Source organism: Trichogramma pretiosum, unplaced genomic scaffold (assembly GCF_000599845.2).
Source record: "Trichogramma pretiosum strain Unisexual culture from Peru unplaced genomic scaffold, Tpre_2.0 scaffold121, whole genome shotgun sequence".
Lineage (NCBI taxonomy): Eukaryota > Metazoa > Arthropoda > Insecta > Hymenoptera > Trichogrammatidae > Trichogramma > Trichogramma pretiosum.
The window spans coordinates 142,837-166,163 of NW_019640829.1; the positions used below are offsets into that span (position 1 = coordinate 142,837).

General features: G+C 40.5%; 2 protein-coding genes across 7 annotated transcripts; one reads left to right on the forward strand and one right to left on the reverse strand.

Annotated features, from left to right (window-relative positions):
- Positions 1-233: 233 nt before the first annotated feature.
- LOC106650068 (uncharacterized protein PF14_0093-like) lies at positions 234-2,094 on the reverse strand. Its single transcript, XM_014367852.2, has 2 exons — positions 1,657-2,094; positions 234-1,516 (listed from the first exon to the last, which is right to left on the reverse strand). The coding sequence occupies exon 2, from the start codon at positions 1,507-1,509 to the stop codon at positions 391-393; it is 1,119 nt and encodes a 372-aa protein (XP_014223338.1). The 5' UTR covers positions 1,510-1,516; positions 1,657-2,094; the 3' UTR covers positions 234-390.
- Positions 2,095-2,441: 347 nt separating this feature from the next.
- LOC106650181 (homeobox protein extradenticle) lies at positions 2,442-22,612 on the forward strand. Of its 6 annotated transcripts, none has more exons than XM_023463382.1 (7): positions 2,442-4,486; positions 4,680-4,753; positions 16,907-17,163; positions 17,626-17,952; positions 18,041-18,137; positions 18,928-19,174; positions 22,509-22,605. In XM_023463382.1, the coding sequence occupies exons 1-6, from the start codon at positions 4,236-4,238 to the stop codon at positions 19,152-19,154; spliced, it is 1,233 nt and encodes a 410-aa protein (XP_023319150.1). In that variant the 5' UTR covers positions 2,442-4,235; the 3' UTR covers positions 19,155-19,174; positions 22,509-22,605. The 6 variants fall into 6 exon arrangements, with proteins under 6 accessions (XP_023319150.1, XP_023319149.1, XP_023319151.1 ...); XM_023463381.1 differs by lacking the exon at positions 22,509-22,605 and adding an exon at positions 20,163-21,901; XM_023463383.1 differs by lacking the exon at positions 22,509-22,605 and adding an exon at positions 20,163-21,901 and having other exon boundaries at positions 18,931-19,174.
- The last annotated feature ends 715 nt before the right edge of the window (positions 22,613-23,327 follow it).

Consider the following 23,327-nt stretch of genomic DNA (forward strand, 5'->3'; position numbering starts at 1 on the left):
AGAGCAACACTCAGCAACTATCTTACAGTTTTTAATGATGAACATTTTTTAAAAGGGAGATAAAAATTCGATTTTAAAATGATATTAAATTTATTTATTTGCAATTTGAAAAAATATAATATTTTTTGCTCTGGATTATTTTTAAATTCATCATTGTAAATCATTATATTAATTGAATTGAATCTTATTAATATAATAATACATACATAATAATTTTATAAAAATAAATACGAATTGATTATTAAATTTTAAATATTAAATTAAAATTTAATTGTTGATTGATTAGTTTTAATCTACTTGATTAGGTTAATGAAGTTTCAATTTCAAAACTTATAAATCTTTGAGTACAAAATAACAATATTGAATTGATGATATGAATAAATATCATCATTAACAAAATTTAAAACTACTTTCTTTTATTAATTGATTAGGACGTAAAACTACTAATCTTTGACCTAACAATTCCATTTTATCAAAGCGTGATTCAATTTCACAAGCATCTTTTTCTGACATTAAATATATTCTGCAGAATCTAATATTATTCTTTGTTGTTGAAATATTAGTAACTGCAAGTGGTGTCCACTTTTGGAAAAGATGCAACATATAAGCACTACTATGTTTATCTGGAATATTACCAACTATCACTTCTTGTGCATCTAAAAATATAGGTTTTTGCATATTTTTGTTAGATGCTACAAGGTCAGGAACTTCATCAACGATTGAAATATCTTCATGTATACTTTTATCCTTGTGTCTTGTAGTAACTTTTTTAGTCTCCTCTCTTAAGGATGGAACACTCGTTGTAGTACTTGTTGTATCATTAAGTTCATTATCTTTTTCATTTTGCAAAGAAACTGAATTTTGAATCCTAGGAGTTGATTCGTTATTCAATTTTTGGTTCCCCTTGTGATGAATCTGATCTTGTGCTGTTGAGTTTTTATTTTCAGAAGAGTCTTTCGAGAGATCTTTTCCAAAGTTCTCCCAAGGAACAGAATTTTGAACCTTAGAAGTTGAATTGTTATTCAATTTTTGATTCCTTTGGTGATGAATCTGATCTTGTGCTTTTGAGTTTTTATTTTCAGAAGAGTCTTTCGAGAGATCTTTTCCAAAGTCCTCCCAAGGAACAGAATTTTGAACCTTAGGAGTTGAATCTTTATTAAATTTTTGGCTTTCCTTATGACCAACCTGATCTTGTACTTTTGTGTTTTTATTTCCAGAAGAGTTGTTTTGACGATTTCTGTCATTGTTTTTATCTTTTTTAACATGTTGCAACAAATTAATTTTGGAATGATCTTTCATACCTATCATAGCCAACTTAGCCTCTTCCAAGTTTTGATATCGAATAAAGTGATATCCTCTTGTATCTCCTGCTGCTTTAATCTCAGCAACAGGTCCATACTCTGAAAATATTTCTTGCATTTCTTCTTTTTTCATATTATTAGTATTTTTGAATATTAGGCTGTACAAGCCTCTCATATCTTTACAAATGTATCTATCGTATTCTTCCATTTTTATTCTGAAAAATATAAACAATTATTAAAATTGAGCATTCAATAATATCACAAATTTTGTAGTTGCTTGTAATAAAATATCCACTTTAATAAAAATATCACTATTGATAAAACAATTCTAGAAGAGAATTAAATTAATCAATACCTTTGTTGGTTTTTTCTTCAAAGAAAGAACAAAGAAATCGTTGTCTCGACGCCTTTGGAGTAAATATAAACGAGTGTCGACGGTTTGTTTTCCTCCGATAACAAGAATAGTCTCGGGTGAGTTCACGTAGCAGCCAGGTAAATTTTTATAAACAAAGTCAACCACACGTTCGAGTTTACGTTCGTATTTTCACGGTCAGAATCGAACTGCGTCAACTCGATGGAAACTCAAATCCAATTGTCGTCGTTCACCCTACTCACACGGTCAGTGTTACACTGTTTCGGAGATCTTACAATAGAACGCCGGTTCTTTCTATAATGCGTCAGTTAGTCGACACGACTTTGAAATTCAAGTTTCCCTCGAAATGCGCGTCCAGCGCCATCTGTATCAAATTTGAAAAAATCATTCGAACACGCGCAAGTTTACCAAGCGAGCCCGAACTGATGTCGAGAGGTCTCTGCCTCCTGCGTGTCGAGCGGCATCGAGTCGAGTGGACGGTCTCGAGCTGCTCCGACTTTTTATGACCACGTTTGCCTGTACGTGATACACGAATACGCGTGTGTATGGGTATTGGTCGACGGCGGCGTCGAGCTGCGCTACACGATTCCGCGGAGCTGCACATATACATCTGAACACACGCAGCAGCGCACACTATATATAGCGCAGTACATACAAGTACGCAGATTATATATATGCACGCAGAGAGTTCACTGTGCAGCGTACACAAGAGTCAGCGGCCAGTCGTCGGCGAGCAGCAAGCGGGGCGATTTTTACGCTGCCGCACATACTTACACACACACAGACAGATACAGTCGCAGCATATACAATAAGGCGCGACTTTTTTTTTACCTTCTTCTCTCTCCCCGTGTGCATATACACTGCGCACAGCGTGTCATCGTTCGCCAAGAGAGCGAGAGAACATTTCGTTTGTTTATATACGTAAAAAGGAGGCATCGCCGAGTTGTCGCTGTTATATTATTGGCTAACTTATATTAGGAGGCTCGCGTGCAGTGCGTCACATTGTTGTACTACTACACAGTGCAGCGAGTCTGCTGCTGCTGACTGTTTGTTTGTTGTCTTATAACGTGTGTTTTGTTACGTATCATCGACAGGACACGTGATAATTTAAAGTGCCATAATAAAAGTATAGCTATAAAACAACGTAAACACGTTGGCGAAAAATCACAACGATTGACAATCATTGTATGTATACGATATATTAATTGCGGAGCATATAAGAGAGAGAACGTATCATTATATACACAGTGTATACGACATATATGTAGTGTATAAGGCAACAAACAGTATACGCGATATTTAAGAGGGGTACGTACTCTCGATATATACTGTAGCGTAAAGGAATAACACGGTATAAACGCATATACGCGACTACACATTCTGACATGTCTATATATACGACATAGGCGCGCGAAGCGGCAGGCGAAGTTCGGAGCAGCAAACAGAATCATCGTTCGCAGCAGAGAGGAATCAGAGTGTCTGTGTGTGTATGTGTGTGCGCGCAAAAGAGAAGGAGACATAAAGAGCGCGAGAAAGAAAGAGACGGACTCATTGCGCTGCCGATGCGCATAAGTCAGTGTGTGTGTGTGTGCGTGTATTTTAGTGTAGAGCCGCCGCCGCCGTAGTCGCGCACAATCCAGCGCAGCGCAGCAGAGAACGTCGCGCGAAGATACAGCGCGCTGGGGAGAGCACCAAAAGCTGCTGCTGCGAAATTTCATCGACTCGCCGCGCGTACTCGCATTTAATAAGTGTACGCGTAAACACACGTACACTCGCACGGGGCGCCGCGTTGTGAGTACCCCTATATATATACGCACACATAATAATAATACCTCGAAAAGTTCTCGAGCGAGTGAGTAAGGAGATTCGTCTTTGTACGTGTATACTTGTGCGCGAAGGTGTGTCTGTGTGTATTCGTGCGTTAATACATTGCAACAACTGCAGCAGCGGACTGCAGTCGTCCGAAGGAGAGATCCGAGAAGACAAAGAGAGAGAGAGAGAGAGAAGCTGCTGCTGCCGCCGCTGCTTGCCGAGTTGCCGTCGCTTTGCCCGCGCGCACCGCCGTCGCCGTTGCTGATGCTACTACGTACGGCTGCTGCTGCTACAGCTACAGCTACTTGCACACAAGTCTACTGTACTGTGCCGATGTTGGCGAGTCGCTGGCTTGCCATAACCTCAAAAGGCGAGTCATAAAGAGTAGAAGAGGAACAAGTTTCATCAGTGTCGGCTATAACAACAGTGCTCCGGACACAGTGTGTTGTGGGTGTGAGAGTGCTTTCTGTTCTTTTATCTCGAGCGACGCTATTTAGTTTTACTTTGATTACATATATATTTTGTTCATGAGCGTCGTGCACATCGTGTGTCTGTGTATTAAAAAAATATATACACGCAACGATCCCTCGAGCCTTAGTGCGTTTTGGTTCGGGCTCGGTTTCCTCGACTCCCCAACAGACCAGTAGCAGCATCATCGTCGTCGTCATCTCTCCCTGAGACGATAAAGTCAGCGAACGAACGTCTTTTGTGGCGCCAAGAGACATTACGAAGGGTATATAAATCCGTGAATGGACAAGGACAACAATCATCACGCGAACAACATAATGCTGCAACACGGAGGCTCGAACGTAGGCCTTATGGGCGGCCAAGGACAGGCTGGACAGAACAGCGCTGCTTACGGCAACATGGGCCAGGTCGGCGACGGCCAGGCCGGTCAGGGTCCCGAGCAGAGCGTCGAAGCGCGCAAGCAGGACATCAGCGAGATTCTCCAGCAGATCATGAACATCACAGACCAGAGTCTCGACGAGGCGCAAGCCAGGTCAGTACAAAAAAAAAACAGTGTCTAGACGCACGTTCGTTCGACGACCTATGTGTAACGTTCGAAAAACTTGTACGCTTGCAAATTAATTCTTCTTTTTTTCGTAATACTCAGAAAACTTTCATTCGTGTAATTTTTGATTATACATAATTGCTTACATTCCCATTCTTTCTGTCTGTTCTTGATTATGCAGGAAACACACGCTCAACTGTCACAGAATGAAGCCAGCCCTGTTTTCGGTTCTGTGCGAGATCAAGGAAAAAACAGGTAAATACTTTATCATTGACTCGTATTAATTCGTCGCATAATGATCTCTTGAAACCATAATACATATAAGAAGCTGTATACATACTTATTACACATGCTTAGCGGGTGTATAAGTAGTAGGTAAATACCGCATAACCGAGAGAATCTCCCAATGACTGTGTACATTTCGCACCTCGTTAAATGGCCAAATAAAAAGAAGAGAACCATTTATGCTGCTCTCTTTCTCTCACATCCGACTTTCTTGTTGTTATTATTCTACACGCCGGCCGCGAGTTCTCTAATCAACGAACGAATTGAAAATTTCGGCACGCTATCCCTAGAGAGAAAGAGAGAAGAAACCGATGATCGTATAATTTTTTTATATTACGCTCGCACCCCGTTTAGTTCTCCGAGGGACTACAATGAGCGCAAATTAGCTGCGCCGCTTTTAAAGAGAGCAACGCGATTAATCCTTAAACTGCCTCTTTACGTTGCGTTGTAAACACAGCGTTAAAGAGGGACTCTAGCTTTATTACGTGCGCGAGCGAGGGCCTGCGTTTGTTTATGCGCCAAGCTTATGTCCTTATACTATGTTTGTTGCACACAGTTTCCCATTGTATGCGTGTGTGTATGTGTGTGTGTGGGTAGGTAGGCAGTGTACGCGCGAGGGGAGAGAAGTTAGTGCGAAGTAGTCCTTTACGCACCACGCCCCTTTTATACGTTTGCGTTTGTATTCATGAAAGGATAGCCCGTGAGCTCTATATATAGTATGGACTTTCTCTGTCTCAGCGCGCGCGAGAGACCGAGAGAAAAAAAGAGAGAGGCAGGGAAAAAAAGGACTCTACTACGCTCGTCTCGCTCCGTATATATAGACCTATGCCTATCCTACGAGCGAAGATGAATAATTCACTTTTGATGAAGTCGCGCTCGGGCTCGTAGCAACTTATAGACGTAGACTGCCGCTGTGTACAGGCTCAACACGGACACTCGGACAGATCCACGTGGTTCATGATAAATGGATGTGTGCTGCACGCGATATAGATATATCGTCGTGTAAGAGGCGCAGATCTCTCGATACATATGTATACAGCAGCAGCTAGCGCATGACGCGTGTTACGAAAGACTCGATTTCAGCTGCCGAGCACGCGACGTCTCGTCTGCTCTTTTTTTTTCTTCTTTACTCCGTTTATACACGCGTCAAAAGTACTTACAGCTTATGGGCTGCAGAGGCCCGAGAGCTGCACAATTTTTCGAATTAACGCGCTGCACCGCTGCCGCCGTCGACACTGCTAATATACGAGAAAGAGGAAGAAAAAGTTGTAAGAAGCCTTGGATAATTTATCGCTACGCGGCCAGAAAGTGCCGATCGTCAATATCGCGCTGGGCTCGTAAAAATAGAAAATTATGATCATCCCATATCGGCGAGACAAGAGAGAGAGAGAGAGAAAAGTAACGAGAAGAGAGAAAAAAGCTCGCAAAGAGCTGTTGCGCTTCTCAGCACGGTCCGCTCGTATATAATACACCTCCTCGAGATTTATAATTCTCTGCTCTGGACCGAAAAGAAAAAAAGTCACTAGAGACGATACACGAGCATCGACTCGAAGATCAATTTTCAGCGGATGATCCTTTGGCTTTTTGTCGACAAAGCCTCTTCTTTCTCGTTGTGTCGCTCTAATACGTTTTCGGCCCTCGTCGCCGGTGACTTATACATACGGCAGCACACACATGTGTATTTCCCATTGGCTCGGATGCCTAATAGATGGATTTTACTCGACCGTATTCTAATAATAAATTTCCGCTGCCTCCGTTAGCCGCCCGCGTGGAACAAGCGCAGAAAAACAAAGAGAGCAGCCGCTGCCGCCTTCGAATCGCTCTCTGTGTATCCGTGTGTTTTTTCTTATTCGTCTCTTTTTCTTCTCAGTTGCGACGTGTAATACACCGAGAGCAATGGCGATAAAGGTCATGTTTTCTATAGTATAGACCAGGTTTTGATTCGTCTTAATTAACACATGCGTGCATACGATTAAAAATAAACGAGTCAGGTATGATGTAAAATGGTAGGAGGATCTTTTTCGGATTAACAACGAAACTTCAACGGTGAAAGTACACGTGCTGGGAAAAAAATGTGTGCTAGCTCTATCCACGAGGCCTTATGAGATGGTAGCGAATATCCACACGTTCAATTTGGCCGAGATCCAGTTCTAAATCTATTTCCTTGTTACGAGAATCCCGCGAAAATTGAATGCCGTACGAAAATTCGCTGGGGCTCCGAACTTTCTATCTCTCTCTCTCGATATTGCGCACTCGGGGCTAGGATGTATCGTTGTAAATCATAAAAACAAGAAGATAGAAGTAAAGTCAAACAGTTTTTTTTGTAATTTTACGTCAGCGTCTGGTGTGTGTGTGTGTCCCTTTCTCTATCGCGCGCACACAAAACGTGCCGATCGCACGACGAAGGGCTGATTCGCTAGCTGCTTTTAACAAGCAAAAGCCGAGAGATAACGATAGAGTCAGCGGGCCGTGTACGTGCGTACGTGACAAATTCGCTAATTTTTATCGAAGAGTAAATTTAATTTGGAAAAGTAAATTCGAAACAAAAGTGTGCTCGATGCACATTTTGCAATTTACGGTGATCTGTGCTCCGAATTCGCGACGCTTCGCCTCCCCCCATTGCTCGTGACTTTTTTTTTTATATATAAAATATATACAAGCAAGGGACTTGGAGAGAAAAAAATCTTTTTACGGAGACCACGGCTAATCGTGAGAAGAGAATCTATAGGTTTAAGCTTATAATATATAATCCAACTGCACGAGAGAGAGAGAGAGAGAGAGAGAGAGAAAGAAAGAAAGAGATCCCTATGCAGATGCGATGCTGCGACTGCTGCAACTCAGTCTCCAGACTCTCTGCAGCAACAGCAATAGCAGCAGCAGCAGCAGAGTCAAGGTAAACCGGCTCGAAAAACCTTTTTTTTCCTTCTCGCTTGTCTGCGTGTAAACGCGAGAGTCAACGTTGTGTGTATGCGCAACGCGCATCCTCCTACTTTTCTACCGATGAGTGTGTGTGTGCGTGTGTGCATGTGCGAGCATATACGTATACATTCGCGAGCGGGACTAACGAGCCGCCGACCCCGAAGAAAGAGAATGAATCGATGCACGCTGCACATTCCTTTTGTACGTACAGCCGCTGCTGCTGGGCGAATTTTATATAGAAAGAAGAGGAGAAAAGGAAAGAAAGGGGAATTGCAGCGTTAATCGCGCGCGTTCAAGAAGTTGCGCGCACGACCATTTCGCTCTCCTCGAGCTGAAGTTTAGTCCTTCGACGATCCTCGCGCCTCGAGATGGAAATTTTCAATTAAATTATAATATCGACGAAATGAGAAAATAAAAATTATAATTCGCGATGTCGTCACGGTATTTCGATCGCTGCACTCGATGCGATGTGCATAGTATACAGCCATGCGACTATTACGACTATCCGCAGAGACACTTGGAGCGTATACGTATATATACCGCGGCGCTGACTGCCTGCCATCGGATGCAGGAGGAGACACAATTTTCATAAAACGAAAATAGAGTTAGCCCAAGTGGATACTTAAGCTGTCAAGCTTCTGCGGAAGCCACATATCATATCAAGCGAAATTCACGTGCGCGCACAGTGCATAAATTTACTCACTATATTTACTAGGTGCATAGAGTTTCTCTAGTCGTAATCGTAATCCGTATATAATATATTATTGCATCGTTCGCTTTCGTATTATTGGTAATTTTATCATAAAGGTGAATTCTAACTCGAGGGCAAAAATAAAAATCACGCAGAACATCCACTAACTCCGTGGTATTTTCAAACGTCCTGTCTAACAAGGGTGGATGAAGGATCAGTGCGCAATCCCATCAAAGGATCCGATAATAATACATAATTTCGTCGAAGGCAATCAATCGCCTCTCTCGAGAATGATACGCACGCATCAATTGAACTGCCCGACTACTGTACCTTTGAACCTTTCTATCTATATATAAAGAGAGAGAAGAGAGCTCATGGCACATAAAGATTTAACAAAGCATAGGTTACAGGCGATAAAAAGCCTCGGAACTGCGTGCGAGCTCGCGCGCGGCTTCTGCGCGCGTTGTTATATCATAAAAATCTCGTAAAATAAGCTCGTAAAGCACGCCGCGCGCGAGTAGCTGTGTGTTGTATCTATATGTGCAGGTACTCACACACACGCGGATAGAGCAAAGCTCTCGGCCGCGTGTATAAACGTGGTGTATACGACGCAGTTGTTTACGCTCGATACCCTGAAAAATGCCCACAGCAGATATTTTATTACGCTTGCTCTTTTATATTATTATTATTATATAAATCTCCAACGGGCGCGGTTAATTACCGATAATTCTTTTTGTCTTTTCATAAAATCCAGTTTAGCTGATGGTGGTCGTCGTGCGGTTGGTGTACGCGCAAAATATGCAATATCGCATGAACTAATTAAAAAGTTGGCGCGAGATCTTCCCGCGTCTTTTTGTTTTATGCGAAATATAAGGAGCGCGCTTGTATATATAACTCCGACGTCGCAAAAGCTCGTGCATATTATACTCGCGCGCAGCGGCGAAAAACCGGCTATGTCTTTCTTGTCTGCGTGCGCGCGGCATTTCGTTGTCCTGCGGCGCCCACGACGTTTGCTCGAGCCCGAGCTCGACTCTCTTCTCTCGGGCTGAGCAGCAAAAGCAGCAGCAGCAGCAGTCCTTAATAATCGTATGGTAATGCTATGGAGATTGCGACGAAGTATATATCGAAGTTAAAAGGAAGCCCTTATCTTTCTCTCGTTGCGCTGTTTGTGTATATATATTGCGCACTGCACCCCACGCACAGAGTAATGCTTCGCGTACGTACGTACAATATATATTTTTGCTCCTTTGGAGAATTTCAGCTTTTATAACGTTGACTCCGAGCACCAACTTAAATATTTATGTACGTGTTGTGTAGCGTCGAAGCTTATACGTGTGTGTATGTATAAATGAAAATTTCGACCTCTTCGTTTTCTTCTCCTTTACGCTCGATTGAGCGTCGCCAGCTATACATGAGCTGCTGCTGCTGCTGCTGCTGTGCCTATGCAGATCGACTCGCGGCACGCAAGGGGATATGATTTGCATAAAAAACGCGTATCTATACACGCACGCCCGATTGTATAAATACGATCGTCGTTCACGTGGTCGCTCGGCAGCGATTCCTCCTCTCGATGCATACTCCGTACATACATAGAATAAAGAGCTGCCATGTGTATAGTATGCACGCACGCGGGTGCGGTATTACGCATGTTGTATATATGTCGCGGGGCATGCTGCTGCTGCACGTAAACGACACTTGAATGGCAGCAGCGTTATGATATTACTGCATTATTCATGCGCTTCGAGCGTCATTTGCGGGGATCAATTTTCGATTAAATTTAAGAAATCAACTTTTTGCCACGATTTTCTTTGTATTCATTATCGCCGAGAGCTCTGGGATGCCCGTTTATTTTCCGCCCGTCAAATCGATCTCGAGCGAGATACGTACACGAATGATTTTTATTTATATTTTTTTAAATTCGCTCCATTGGTCCATCGAACTCTCCAGGTGGCTTTCGTTCTCGGCCATAGTAATGGCATTGTTATGCAAATTCGATATATCTCCATACTTCGATGCCGTGCTGTACCGCTGAACTTCTTGGAAAGTTGGGTATGCGTATATTTTCGAGAAGAGGGTCGCCCGCGTCAAAGTGTTGATGGAAACGAAGAGCTCTTCTCTATAAATATTGCATGAATTTATTTCTCGGTCGAAAAATTGTTCTGGAATTCTCAATTATACATTTGCCAAGTATTGCCCGTGTAAAATGATAAATTTATCGCGCCACTGCCGAGCGCCCGTCCAAAAGTGGCGCGTTGAAAAGAGCCCACCACCGCAGTCGAGTTTATATTATATGCATATTATGCTATCTGCTCTTCCTGCGCTCCACGCTCTCTGTATTGTGTTGGAAAATTTTTTTATTAAAATTCATGAAGCGTTGCAGGGACGACTGCGCGCGCTCTACCGTATTATACGTATACAGCAGACCGACTTTTGAATTTTTCCTCTGCACTTGAAATTTTATCTGTTTACTTTTTTTTTACCCGTTATATACGCAGGATGTCGAAATACTGTACATAGGGTGAGAAAAAAAAGGAATAAAAATTTTCGACGTGAAAAGAGATTTCGGATATTGTATAATATAAGACGAGTATCACAAAATGATCCTCGGCAATTCGTTCGACCTGATAAGCCTGCTCCTCGTGAACACTCAATTCCGCATTGGCCAACTCGAGCGTATAATATAGTTTCATAACATGTGTCTGTATATGTTATAATACATGTGTACATATACGTTTGACGAGCGAGCGCAACTGTAGTACACAGTAAACCAGCGACAACCGTAAAAACACCGTAAAATCTCCTTCCCTTTTTTTGCCGCTCGCTCTTGTCCTGCACATAGCGTAGCAACAGGTCCTGCATATTTACTTTTATCAGGATATTTCTCAAATAAAAACGGACCTCGACTTATATTAATATTCGCCACTAGTCTTACTGTCTCTGCTGCTGCTGCTCGTTGGAAGAAGGAGAAAAAGAAGAAAAGCAAAAAAAATTCGATCGTCGCATTTGCCCTCATCGCGTATGCAGGAACATTTCGAGGCGCATATTTTCTCGAAAACTGTGTTCCACCTCTGCTACGCTAGCTATATGGCATAGAGCAGAAAACACGTAGGAAATTTGAAATTCCTACGCTCGACGTCGCCTGCTAGCTCGCACACGTTGCTGCTGCTCCTGCTTATACTCGTATGATGCATAATGCATGTCTACTGTGGCACCAAAAGAGTGGCGGAGCTGATGCCTGTTTCCTAGCACACGCGTATACGCAGACTGAAAAAGGAAAAAGAAAAAAGCTCGAGTTTGAAGCAAAGAGAAAAATCTCATTCGGCCCTGTCCTTTTCTTCTGTCCTTCGCATCCATCCTTAGCGAGAGCTTTGCAATATTTATAAGAAAAGACCGCGAATTTTCCTTATCCCAGGTCAGCGTGTGCGTGTTATACGTACGAGACGTCGAGCTTTCTCTGAGCTTTTTACCTCTTGACGTCGCTCTTCGAGCTTTTACGCGTCTTATTTGCTATGCGTGCATCGCTCCGATATCGCTCGGCTGTCCCCTCCAACGTCTACTACCGCATGTATGCTCTTGTGTGTATTCTCCGTGCCCACGTCAAATGAGACATCTCATTACTGCTGCGTGGGACAATCGCCGGATTTCCTTAGATAGTTTGCATAGATATATAACGACGCGCAGACCCCGACTCTTTTTTTCCTCTATATTTTCGTTCGAAGAAGAAATAATCGACTCATCTTGCGCACGCACATGCGGCTCGGAAAATTGTATCCCGAACTTTCGCGGGCAAAAATATACTTTACGCCTGCGAAATCCAATTCTTCTGAAATCGTAAAATCCATTTTCGATATTGCAAAACTCGCTTCGTGCGTATGTTATATATTATTATATGAAAAAAAAAAAGAAGAAGAGACATGTGCATTGCGCGCCATTTTTCTCCTTCCACGAGCGGAATTCCGTATACGCACGAATGTCTCCCAGCAGGAAACCGGAAGATAGCTCCGCAAGGATCTATTGCATCTCCAGCGATGCGACATTTTCGTGGTCGTCGATTCGCTACTCGAAATTATTTTTATTATTTCGAATATTTTTATTTCAAAAGTTCGCCATGTATACTTGCGCTCAAGATGCATCGCTAACATATTGTATCGCCTTGACTTGTTTATTCGAAAAGTTGGAAAAAAGTTGCGAGTGAGATAAGTTTATAAATATAATACATAAACGCAGTGCAGCTTTGCTTTTTTGACTCGTTGCAAGTTTTTTCTGCGCCATGGGCAGGATTGACCAAAAAATGCTTTATGCGTGTATAGTACTATTATTTTCTATTGCTACGCTTGACAATTGCATTAGCTAGTATAATGTAGAATAGAAGGAGCATTGTTATTTGGATATAGGGATTTCATACAATAATCTTGCCACACACATTTCTACATGGCAGATGTGTGACTTTGACTCTCTTTTGTCGCGTGGCCGCCGCTACAAAGCCTTATACTGTACGATATAATGGCTTGCTCTTGAAATGCATTTTTCTTTTCACGACACAACATCGGAGTCGAGTCGCAAGATTTGCCATTCGTGGCACTATATAGTCTCGAGCCGAAGGATTAAATATATTGTCCTTGGTTGAAAACGCGGCAGTCGACTGTGCGCATATAATAATAGGCAATCAAGCAATCGTCGGTAGCGCGTCGTAATAGCCGCGACTACTGCTCCCGCTGTTGCTTCTGTAATGTAATGAGGGTGGCAACAAACGAGGCAACACAGACCGCGAGGTATAGCCGGCTGCTGCATAGCACTGTCGCACAAATGTATAAAAATGCGTTTGTTGTGGTGTTTGTGTACATATGCGAGGGCGGCAAACAAGTTTTCACGTACGTTGCTCTCTCTCTCTTTTCCTCTCTTTGCAGGCAGGGCGCCGCGCGCATGGCAGCAAACAGCCGGCATCGTATATAGCAGAGCGGAGCAGCGCGCGCCATAGCAGCCTGCAAGCAGCCACTCGATCAATACGCGTTTCAGCCGCGCTACTATATACGCGCACACACAAGCAAGGACCATCCCCCGCTATGACTTTACACCAGCCGAATCTATATATATAACTATAGATAGGAAAGAGTATTATACAGCGTGGAGGCGATATATATAGGAGTATACACAAACCCGTAGTGCGCGCGGGGTGCACATGCACGCGATTCCGCAGTCGATTTTGCGTTGCAACGCGAGCTGTTTAAATTTAACTGTTTTTAGGATGCAACATATAGCCGAGCTCGCAAAGCAGATATACGATACACATCTGAAAATGCCATCAGCTAGTAGCTGTGTATATGTACGATGTGTAGTAGCGTGTCTAGCCGCATCGATGGGCTGTACCATCTATACTGTACGTGAGCCGCCGCTACCCCCTGCGCGCGAGCGCCCGAATGCGAGAAAGACAGAAAGAGAGGAGAGAGAGAGAATAACAGAAGCTATTTTATTGGGTCCACTTTTGTTTGCCGACCATAGCCGACATTTCGTGCACCTGTTCTGTGCGACTCTCTCTGCGATATCGTACAGCCCTCCGCGCGCGTCTGCTACAAACCCGTATATTGTCAAAATGCCAGAGCGCAAAATGTACGAAGAATTCTCATTTCATCGAAGCTCTCACTCTCCCTCTCTATCTCGCTATCCGACTATTTATTCGATAGATTTTATTTTTACCATTATTTCCGGCTGTTTTTTCCTCCCCCGCGTTGGTCGTTTTTTACTCTGTTGCTGATCGCGTATCTCTTCTCTTCCATCGCTCACGAAACAGTACAATTGAGAAAAATCGTCGCGTTTATATTTCTAATTGTTTTCTTTTTTTCACTTCATCGTCACTCTCTAGCCAGCTACTACATTTTTCTCGTACATTAAATGTAATAGCTGCTGTTGCTCTTATTCGAGAGAGAGAGAGAGAGCCCCCAACATGAACGACTACGACGACGACACGCGTTCCCGTCGTATTTCGCGCATTCCGACGCGTCTCGTTGCTCCCGCAAGGGTGTGCTGCTGCCACACAGCCGCACATAGAGAGGCCTTTTCATTAAACGCGACTGCTATATAACTTCAAGGAGAATAGCTGAGAGAGAGAGTCAAGTTGACATGTCGAGCGAGATATCGCGTATACGTGTGCTTTTATTATTGTTATTATTTTGCTTTTCCTTTTTCTTTTTTTTTTTACTTCACACTCGAGCTGCTCGAGTTAAGCGTACTTGAATAATTGTCGAGTACCATGTGTGTGTGTGTGTATAAACACGCTCCATATATTCCGGCTTTATTTCGCGCGACACGTGATACTCTCTCCCCTGAGATGGCAAGAGGGTGAAGAGTAATCTTAAAAAAGGAAAAAATATCACACCGTGCATAAAGTCGTATACACTTGAAATACGTCACTTTTTGAGCTTTAAGACCACGACGCGGTGCCACAAATGACGCGCAGACACAATACTCGCGTCGATTCTGCGCTCGTAAACTTCGACACACACCTCTAGAAATCCCCGATTCCCGAAGTCCTCGACACGGTGCAAAAGCATGCACGTCGCTAAAAATTGCTTTCTTGATTTACAAATACGTATACCCAGAAATGGATATATATTTTTTTTATAAATTTTTTTGCCTCGATTGTTATCTTTCATGCAATCCCCGGGCGTGTGTGTGCAACGTCGAGCGTATCGTTGCTTTGTGTATATCGAAAACTTTGCAATTTCGGAATATCGTTCTTATTTCTTGGCATTTTTATCTGCGCTTCGTGTCTCGCGCGTGTTACAGTATAAATCCACGTTCTCTGTATAAAATACATGTATCGCTGTCGTCGCGTCCTCTCACCCTCGAGGCGGCCTCGGTGATATTTTACATTTCGATTCGTTCAAAGGCAAAACAATACAAACGAAACGAATATACACCGAACTCGTGTTATATCGGGAATAAAATTCAACAAAAATTGAACTTCGGAGCTCTGTATATCGTTTTCTCTTTACGAGTTTGACTATATATACAATATTATTATTATCAGTTCGGAAAAGAAAACTCTTGCAGCTTACGAAGCTTTTTTTTCTTCGCGAACCGCGCGGGAAAAATAATCTTTTTGGAAATGAGCGCAGCAACTCTTCTCGTTTGCAAAAAGTTCTTCAACTTGCGGGTATAGATAGCGAGAGCTGCCGGGACGAGCAGCTTCTCTCGTTGTACCTTGAATTTCATACAAAAGCAATCCTCGTTTTTCCGGCTATGTACCATACTACTTGGCTCGTTTTGCGCAGCTGGCGCGCGAGCTACTATGCTACTTCCACCTCTACTACTACTTCTGCCGCTCGTTGCGCTTTTCAACTCGCGAGTATGAATCCCATGATTTACGAGGCCACAAGATTAAAGGCGCTTTATGTATTTGCTGCGATTTTATATTGGATTTTCTTCGTTCGCATGCACACATACATACTCGAGTACAGATACACATATATATTGAGAGTACGAGAGCGAGCGAGAAAGAGAGATAAGTAGATTTCCATACAGGCTGTAGGCGCTTATCTTTTTCTTTATTCCGCGCGGACAATAATTTATCGGCGCGCCGCACAAGCTCTCCTACGCAGCTGATACGAGCTTCGAGTCGAGCACACAGACCAAGATTACGATGGATTCGAGAGCTCGTGCGTCTTGCAGTTGGATTAAAAACGACCAGCTACGGTTGAGGTATCAAGCGACTATTGAGATGCAAGAACGTAGAAATAATTTTGCAACTATTTTTATTCTTCAATGAGAAACGCACTATACACACGCGTATTTTTCAAAAGAATTACGAGCGTTGGTAAAAAAACAATCATTCGCTTGTTTCGTGCGTCTGTGAAAAATTCAAGGTAGACCCCCGTATATTTTCCGTGCGAAGGCGATTCATTTCAAGAGATTAGATTATAATGTAATTGTGGCGCCACCACTGATGTTGCATTATAGATATCTTAAACTCGTTTTCTCGTCTGCCCCCTCGCCTTCCTTGTGCTGCATGTGACACTGTGCGCGCGATACACCCCTTTTTCTTTGCCACGTCGTAGCTCGAGGGCACCATACATTCTCCACAGAGTAAACTATCGCGTATTGCGCGTACACCATTTCAATTGGTAATAATTTGAAAAATTTAACTTTCCACGTATCCAGTCGCGCGACGCCGAGTTAAGCTCGTCGGTGCAGCAGAAGCAGCAGCAGCAGCAACGGCAGCAGCTTTTATGGAGCTGTTCTGGCTCGGTCGTTTCCATTGCGCGGCCCGTAAAAGTGCGATAAAAGCGTTACGACGCTCGCACGTATAAGAAAGTCCCCGGGTCGTTAGTGGTGTACATAGTCGTCTACGGGAATGAACTAAAAATTGATTTTTTACTCGCTCTAACTTATACTCTGCACGTAGAGCGCGCAGCTCTTAAATATTATATTATGCACACTCCTGTTCTTTCTTTTTCGATGAAATTGCAACGCCAACAACAACTGATCGATCGATTCTCTTTTCTTTCTTTTTGCAGTTCTGTCGCTGAGAAACACGCAAGAGGAAGAGCCCCCAGATCCACAATTGATGCGCCTGGACAACATGCTGATAGCCGAAGGTGTAGCCGGACCCGAGAAGGGCGGTGGCGTTGGGGCTGCTGCCTCTGTGTCCGCGGCAGCCGCAGCTGCTGGACCCCCTGGACAGCCCGACAACGCCATCGAACATTCGGATTACCGAGCCAAACTCGCGCAGATCCGCCAAATTTACCACCAAGAGTTGGAAAAATATGAACAGGTAAGCACTTTTGAGCGAAGAAAATTCGACTTGAATTTTTTATTTCTCACGTCGTTTCACCCCTGTGTCGTAGGGGGTTGAAAAAAAAAACATGACTAAAGTGCAATTTTATTTCTCGTACGCTTACGTACTTGTACGAGACACACATAGGCGGTAGAGCCCAAAGAGTCACGAAAGATAGAATCTACTCTGAAATTAGGAATCCAGTCAGGACGACGCCTGCCTTATCCTCGCCCTTCGAGTTATAACGCACACACGCAGGCAGCGTCGAAAATCACGCGTGGTGGCGGGCACCATGCGAATACTAACTAACGAGTGCGGAGAAAATTACTTTCTGCGCGTGTACTCCCTTGCTCACGATAAAGCGTTCCTCACATGCTCGAGAGCCGTTTCATTTGCGCACCAAACTGCACGTAATACTCGAGAGCTGAAATGTTCATTTTGTGAATTTTCCTTTCGCAGGCCTGCAACGAGTTTACCACCCACGTGATGAATCTGTTGAAGGAACAGAGTCGCACCCGACCCATAACTCCCAAGGAAATCGAGAGGATGGTTCAAATTATACACAAAAAGTTCTCCAGCATTCAGATGCAGCTGAAACAATCGACGTGCGAGGCCGTGATGATTCTCAGAAGTCGTTTCCTCGACGCCAGACGCAAGCGACGAAACTTCAGCAAGCAGGCGTCGGAAATTCTCAACGAGTACTTCTATTCACACCTAAGCAATCCGTATCCGAGCGAAGAGGCCAAGGAAGAGCTCGCCAGAAAGTGTGGAATCACAGTCAGTCAGGTATGCTGGAAACTCCTTCATTGTCGCGGCGAGTGCTCTCGCTTTTTCGTCTCTCGAGAAATTGTATAATTGTGAATTTTTCTTTTAGGTTTCCAATTGGTTTGGCAACAAGAGAATCCGATACAAGAAGAATATAGGAAAAGCTCAAGAGGAAGCTAACTTGTATGCGGCTAAAAAAGCTGCCGGTAAGCTGTCAAAATACTCACCGTACTAATTTACACGACCACACAACAACTTTACAACATGAACAAGCACTTGATCTTTTGATTTTAGTCAATAATGACAACTTATCTTTTCATTATCACTGATGATATTGAGGCTAGAAAAAGAATATTTATTTTTCAGTTTATTTTGTGTTTTCGTGCTACTGAACTTTTCAGTAAACAAATTTATGTCCCTTGTCAAAATCATGCGTATCAACTTTTTTTGTAATCCTCTGTATCGGAAATAATATCGTATGCGTGAACTACTTTTACGGTGTCTTTGTACTATTTCGTGAAAAGATATTATTGATAATTAGTAAAAAAAAGATTAACGTGTTTCAAACAGCTCGAAGCCGTTTTATCAAATTTTACAATTAGCTTTATTCTGTTTGAATTTAGAAAGTCATTACATGTATATAAATAATTTTACTTTTTATCGATGATGCTTAAGGTTTAACAGTGCGTTTGTATGTTATTTGAACTACGATCTGTTCTTCAATTTAATGTTTATTTTAGAATAAAAGACTTTATTATGCAACATAAACAAACCAATTTTTTTTACTTTTTTTTTACACTTTCAAAACTTATTATTTATCACAAACATGAAATTTTATTTCTTCGACGAGGGTGTTTATTTATTTATTGCTATTTTTATGCTTTTCATACTTTTTTACCATAATCATTCGGTAAAAGAATAATTAGCTTTAGTTGTTTAAAAAATAAAAAACACATCCTCTCCGGAGAGTTGTAAGCACCGCGATTGTTTCTACAGCAGCTTTTGCAGGAGCCTCGCCGTACAGTATGGGCGGCGCGAGCCAAGGCACACCGACACCCATGATGTCGCCAGCGCCACCGGGCGCGCCACAAGACATGGCATACGGCATGGGCATCAACGGCAGTGATTACGGCTCGCAAGGCTACAACGACGGCTCAATGGGTTACGATCCAATGCACCAGGTAAATAATCCAAGGGAGCGCCATGACTACGATGATGAGTAGACTCATCGGCTACTATAACGGTAGTGCTGGCTTTTTTCTCTTTTTTCTATTAATGTTTCGAAAAGACATGTAACTTGAACAAATACTTTTCTCAGCTTCAGGCATAATTTCTATTGATGCATTTTTATCGTACTTAGCTTTTATAATAGAATATAGCACTCTAATAATTTTATTTTCTCCTTTTATGAATTGCTGTAGAGCATGAATTTGCACGCATTATTCATGTAAATTTATTTTTGCTCCGTCCAATCTCATTTATTTTGAATGAATATGTATCAAAAATATTAACTTATATGATTTGATCTGATCTAATGTCAATTATTTCGACGTAACACTTCTATCATTGGTGCGATTGATTTCTAAGTAAATATTATTTCGTTAAATTATTACGAAGACGCGGTGAATTTCATCTATCGGATGACTAGTTAAATTCATTCTAGTAATTGTTGAATAAATCAATAGAATCAGGCACTCAAAATGCACAGAAAAAGTTACTTTGTTAGTGAATTTAAATATTGTAGGTAGTATTTCCAACGTATGAAATAGTATATTATGATACGTGTGACTGAAGCAGGCCATTTTCGCACGGCACTGTTAGCATCCGAGCGAAGCGAGGGGGCTAGTGCCGTGGTGAGAATGGGCTACTTCAGTCATAAGTATCTTACATTTTTTTATAGCACTGTGCTAAATTCACGTTTAGGCCCCCTTTGGCGAGATATAAGGTGCTCATAATAGCGTCGTGGTGCAATAATGAGCAGCTTAAGTCACGACAAAGCGAGCCTTAAACGTGAAATTTAGCCACGTAGTGTTATAAAATCAGTTTTCATTTCTGAATCTTAGAATAACAAAATTAAATACTCTAAAATTAAACTCTTTTCATATGAAATACTGAATTTTTAAATTTATAAAAATATTTTTCGCAATGAATTTAACAGTGGTTGAAATTAACTAACCAATTGTTTAATGTATAAAAAATATGAAATAAACAAGCAATGATTCGATTTGCAGTAACGTGACTGAGTGACACAAATTTCCGCACGGAGTAAGTATGAAATCGCCACGGTAGATGTAAATTTTAACTTTTGTAACGCCGATGAAGCTGGAACAAGCGGTGACTCGCAATGGACATTGACCAGCGAGTTTGAGTTTGCCAACTTCGCAAACACGCGCAAAAAAACAAAATACGCAACGACCATGTACACTCGCAACAATTACTTCGCATGTAGCACGCATTACTTTAAGTTATAAAACATCTCTCATCGCGTCCTTTATATACAGAGAAAAAAACGATAGACAACGTGTGCAATAGATTCTGTTTATGCTGATTCAAATCTCAAGGGTGCTCGAAAAATAGTTTAGAAGTTTTCAATCAATCTCAGCAGTTCGATAATTTTAAAAATATTAGATAAAATGTATTGTAAACTGACAAAGTGTGCAATAAGATTTTACAGTAATAATATTTATACGCCTAGACTTAAATGATGGAAGGAAAAAGATACTATTGTTTTATTAAAAGTAAGCATTTTTATGCAAGAATTTCTGCATCGGCCTAAATACGTAAAAAAATGTGTCTTACACTACGATTAATCAAAAAAATTTATATAAGCTTTAGCATGTACTTTTGCACGTTGATCGAGTATTTGATACATAATCTCCATTTTGAATAACGATAAATTTTATATTGTAGTTTATGAACAATAGTTCACTTCGGGTTGTTTGTTACATATTAAAAAGAATCAATTGTGAATAATACATATCAGCATAGTATGTACTGCGAAAATAGCAAAACTTGAGCACTTGCTAGATGCTCCTAGAGCAAATCATATTAGTAACAACTCAAATAGCCACCAGAGTTGATGTACTGAAAAAAAAAAACAACATGAAAAAACTATGAATGGCTCAGGGCAAGCCAATGTCTGATGGTTGGATTATGCATTATCAAGGCCATCAGACCGTATCAGATTATCAGTCATATTAAGGTGTCGATTCTGCCGATTCGGACTCAGATCAAGAAAACAACAGAAAACCACGCAGATAAAAGCTCTCAAAACAGCGATTTTTGTCAGACAAATTCGTTGTAGATACGCACATGTTCGATGGTGGCTAATTTGCTTATCGCGTTTTTAATTTAGGACTTTTTTCTTTTCGTGTATCGCAATTATTATGCATAGTTTAATTGTATGCAGATTGATATTTTAATGTTTTGATATTATGTAAATTTAGGTTTTATCTTGTATAATCTAAGTTCGCGAGTATAGACTATGTAAAATAGAGAAAAGAAACAGTGATGAAAACTTGACACAGTGAATCATGATTGCGTGATTGATGAACGTACTTTATTTGTATTTCTTAACTTGTTGTAGATGTGTCGATCATGACATGCAAATTATTTTATTACTTAATTTTGAAAGCGAATTATAATCATCAGTTTGGAATGCTCGTCATACGTTATTTATTATTACTTGCCCGATAATATTTACAAAAAGTCAAATTAATTTTAATTTATCCAGGATCATATGATTAATATACATTAAATGTATAATTAGAGGTGAGATGTTAATATTAGGTGACTCTCTATTCCTTATGATTGAATAAGGATGAAGAGAGCATCGCGTACGGATTAGTTACTATCACATACGCTAGTTTGCTGCTAAACAATTTACGAGCGCCCATTTTTCACTCTCTAACTTTTTTTAATCAAACTTGTTTCGTGCCTTTTGTCGTTATGCGTATATTATAATTATTATTATAACTATACTTATTGTCATTTATATTACTATGTGTATTTTTAATTGATTTTTTCAGTTGTATATTATAACAATTTTATTAGGTTATTTTATTTTGCACACATATTCAAGCTTATAATTATTGTACCTTAAAATTTGTAGTTTTTACTGTAGTTTTTAAAATTATTATTTGTAATCTTATTTTTGCATGTAATTAGTAAATAGAGTAATAATCAAAGTACATAGTATTTTGGTTTTACGTGCAAATAAAGTATACGATTTTGCAAAAAAATAATTATATATATTTTTTATATTTTTATTTCATATTCCTTATATTCTTTATATTTGTGTTAGTAATTTTTATTTGTATTTAAAATTCTTAAGATTTTATAATAAATTTTTACAAATGTATAAGTGTTTGTTTTTAATTTCAATTTACGAAGAGATCTATAGTTGAAGAAGAATAGATCTACAGTTTAAAAATTAAAATCTAATTGTTCATTAGTTGAAATATTCTATAAATGATATATTTCAACACGTTTGAATTGTTTGCACAAGTTACATGAGCTAAATAATTGACAAGTGGGTTTTAATACTTAATACCTTCAAACATGACGTTTAATTTCAGGAGCTGTCACCTTGAAGCCCTTAAACAGGAAGGCCTATGAATTATAAGCAGATTCAATTGAAAATATTTCAAATATCTGTGAACAGCAAAAGAAATTTTAAAATACACAAAAAACAACTGCTCTTGAAAATAAAAAATTGAAATTTGCGCTCGTGCAATTTGATCACCTTACCATTCGTGATCTTAAATTTTAATCGTTGATAAAAAAGCGATAAATTTGAAAAGTAAATTGAGAATATCTAAATAAATGTAAGGTATTAAAATTAAAATTTTGATAAAAGGGCCTGGAACTACATAGAATATAGAACTATAAACAGTTATATTTAATTAATCTTTAAATATTCTCGAATCCTTCGATTTCACTGAAACTAGCACAGGCGAATTTTTTTAAATTATCAACTCTTGCTTGTTACCAAAGAAAAGCGAGCAATTTTAAATAAAAAAATAAAAAAATAATAATCAAATAGTAAATTTATTATGTACATATGAAGTGCATTGGAAATTGGATAAAAGGAGAAGGATCGAGAAAGAACGTATACGAAAAAACTGTTTTTTAATCTTACTCTTACCTAATTAAAAATGTTCATAACTTTATACACATATGTATGTACGAATTTATATATGTACACAGTACATATATCTCTACGCTGAAAGGTATTGAATTAATTCCTAATTTTGGTTTATCTGCATGCGAGATTTTGCTCGCAAAGAAATTACTTGTACGGTATAAAGTGAAAATTAGCGTAAGAGAACCGATAATACTAAAAATTTAAAAGATAATTAGAACGAGAAACTGGCGATACCATAAAAGTATACGAT

What these genes read in the sequence shown, in the direction of transcription:
- LOC106650068 (XM_014367852.2), bottom strand. Translation starts at nt 1,509, where the DNA reads ATGGAAGAATACGATAGATACATTTGTAAAGATATGAGAGGCTTGTAC.
- LOC106650181 (XM_023463382.1), top strand. Translation starts at nt 4,236, where the DNA reads ATGGACAAGGACAACAATCATCACGCGAACAACATAATGCTGCAACAC. An exon ending in CGAGATCAAGGAAAAAACAG is followed by an intron (nt 4,754 to 16,906) that starts GTAAATACTTTA and finishes TTCTTTTTGCAG; the next exon opens with TTCTGTCGCTGAGAAACACG. An exon ending in GTGGAATCACAGTCAGTCAG is followed by an intron (nt 17,953 to 18,040) that starts GTATGCTGGAAA and finishes TTTTTCTTTTAG; the next exon opens with GTTTCCAATTGGTTTGGCAA.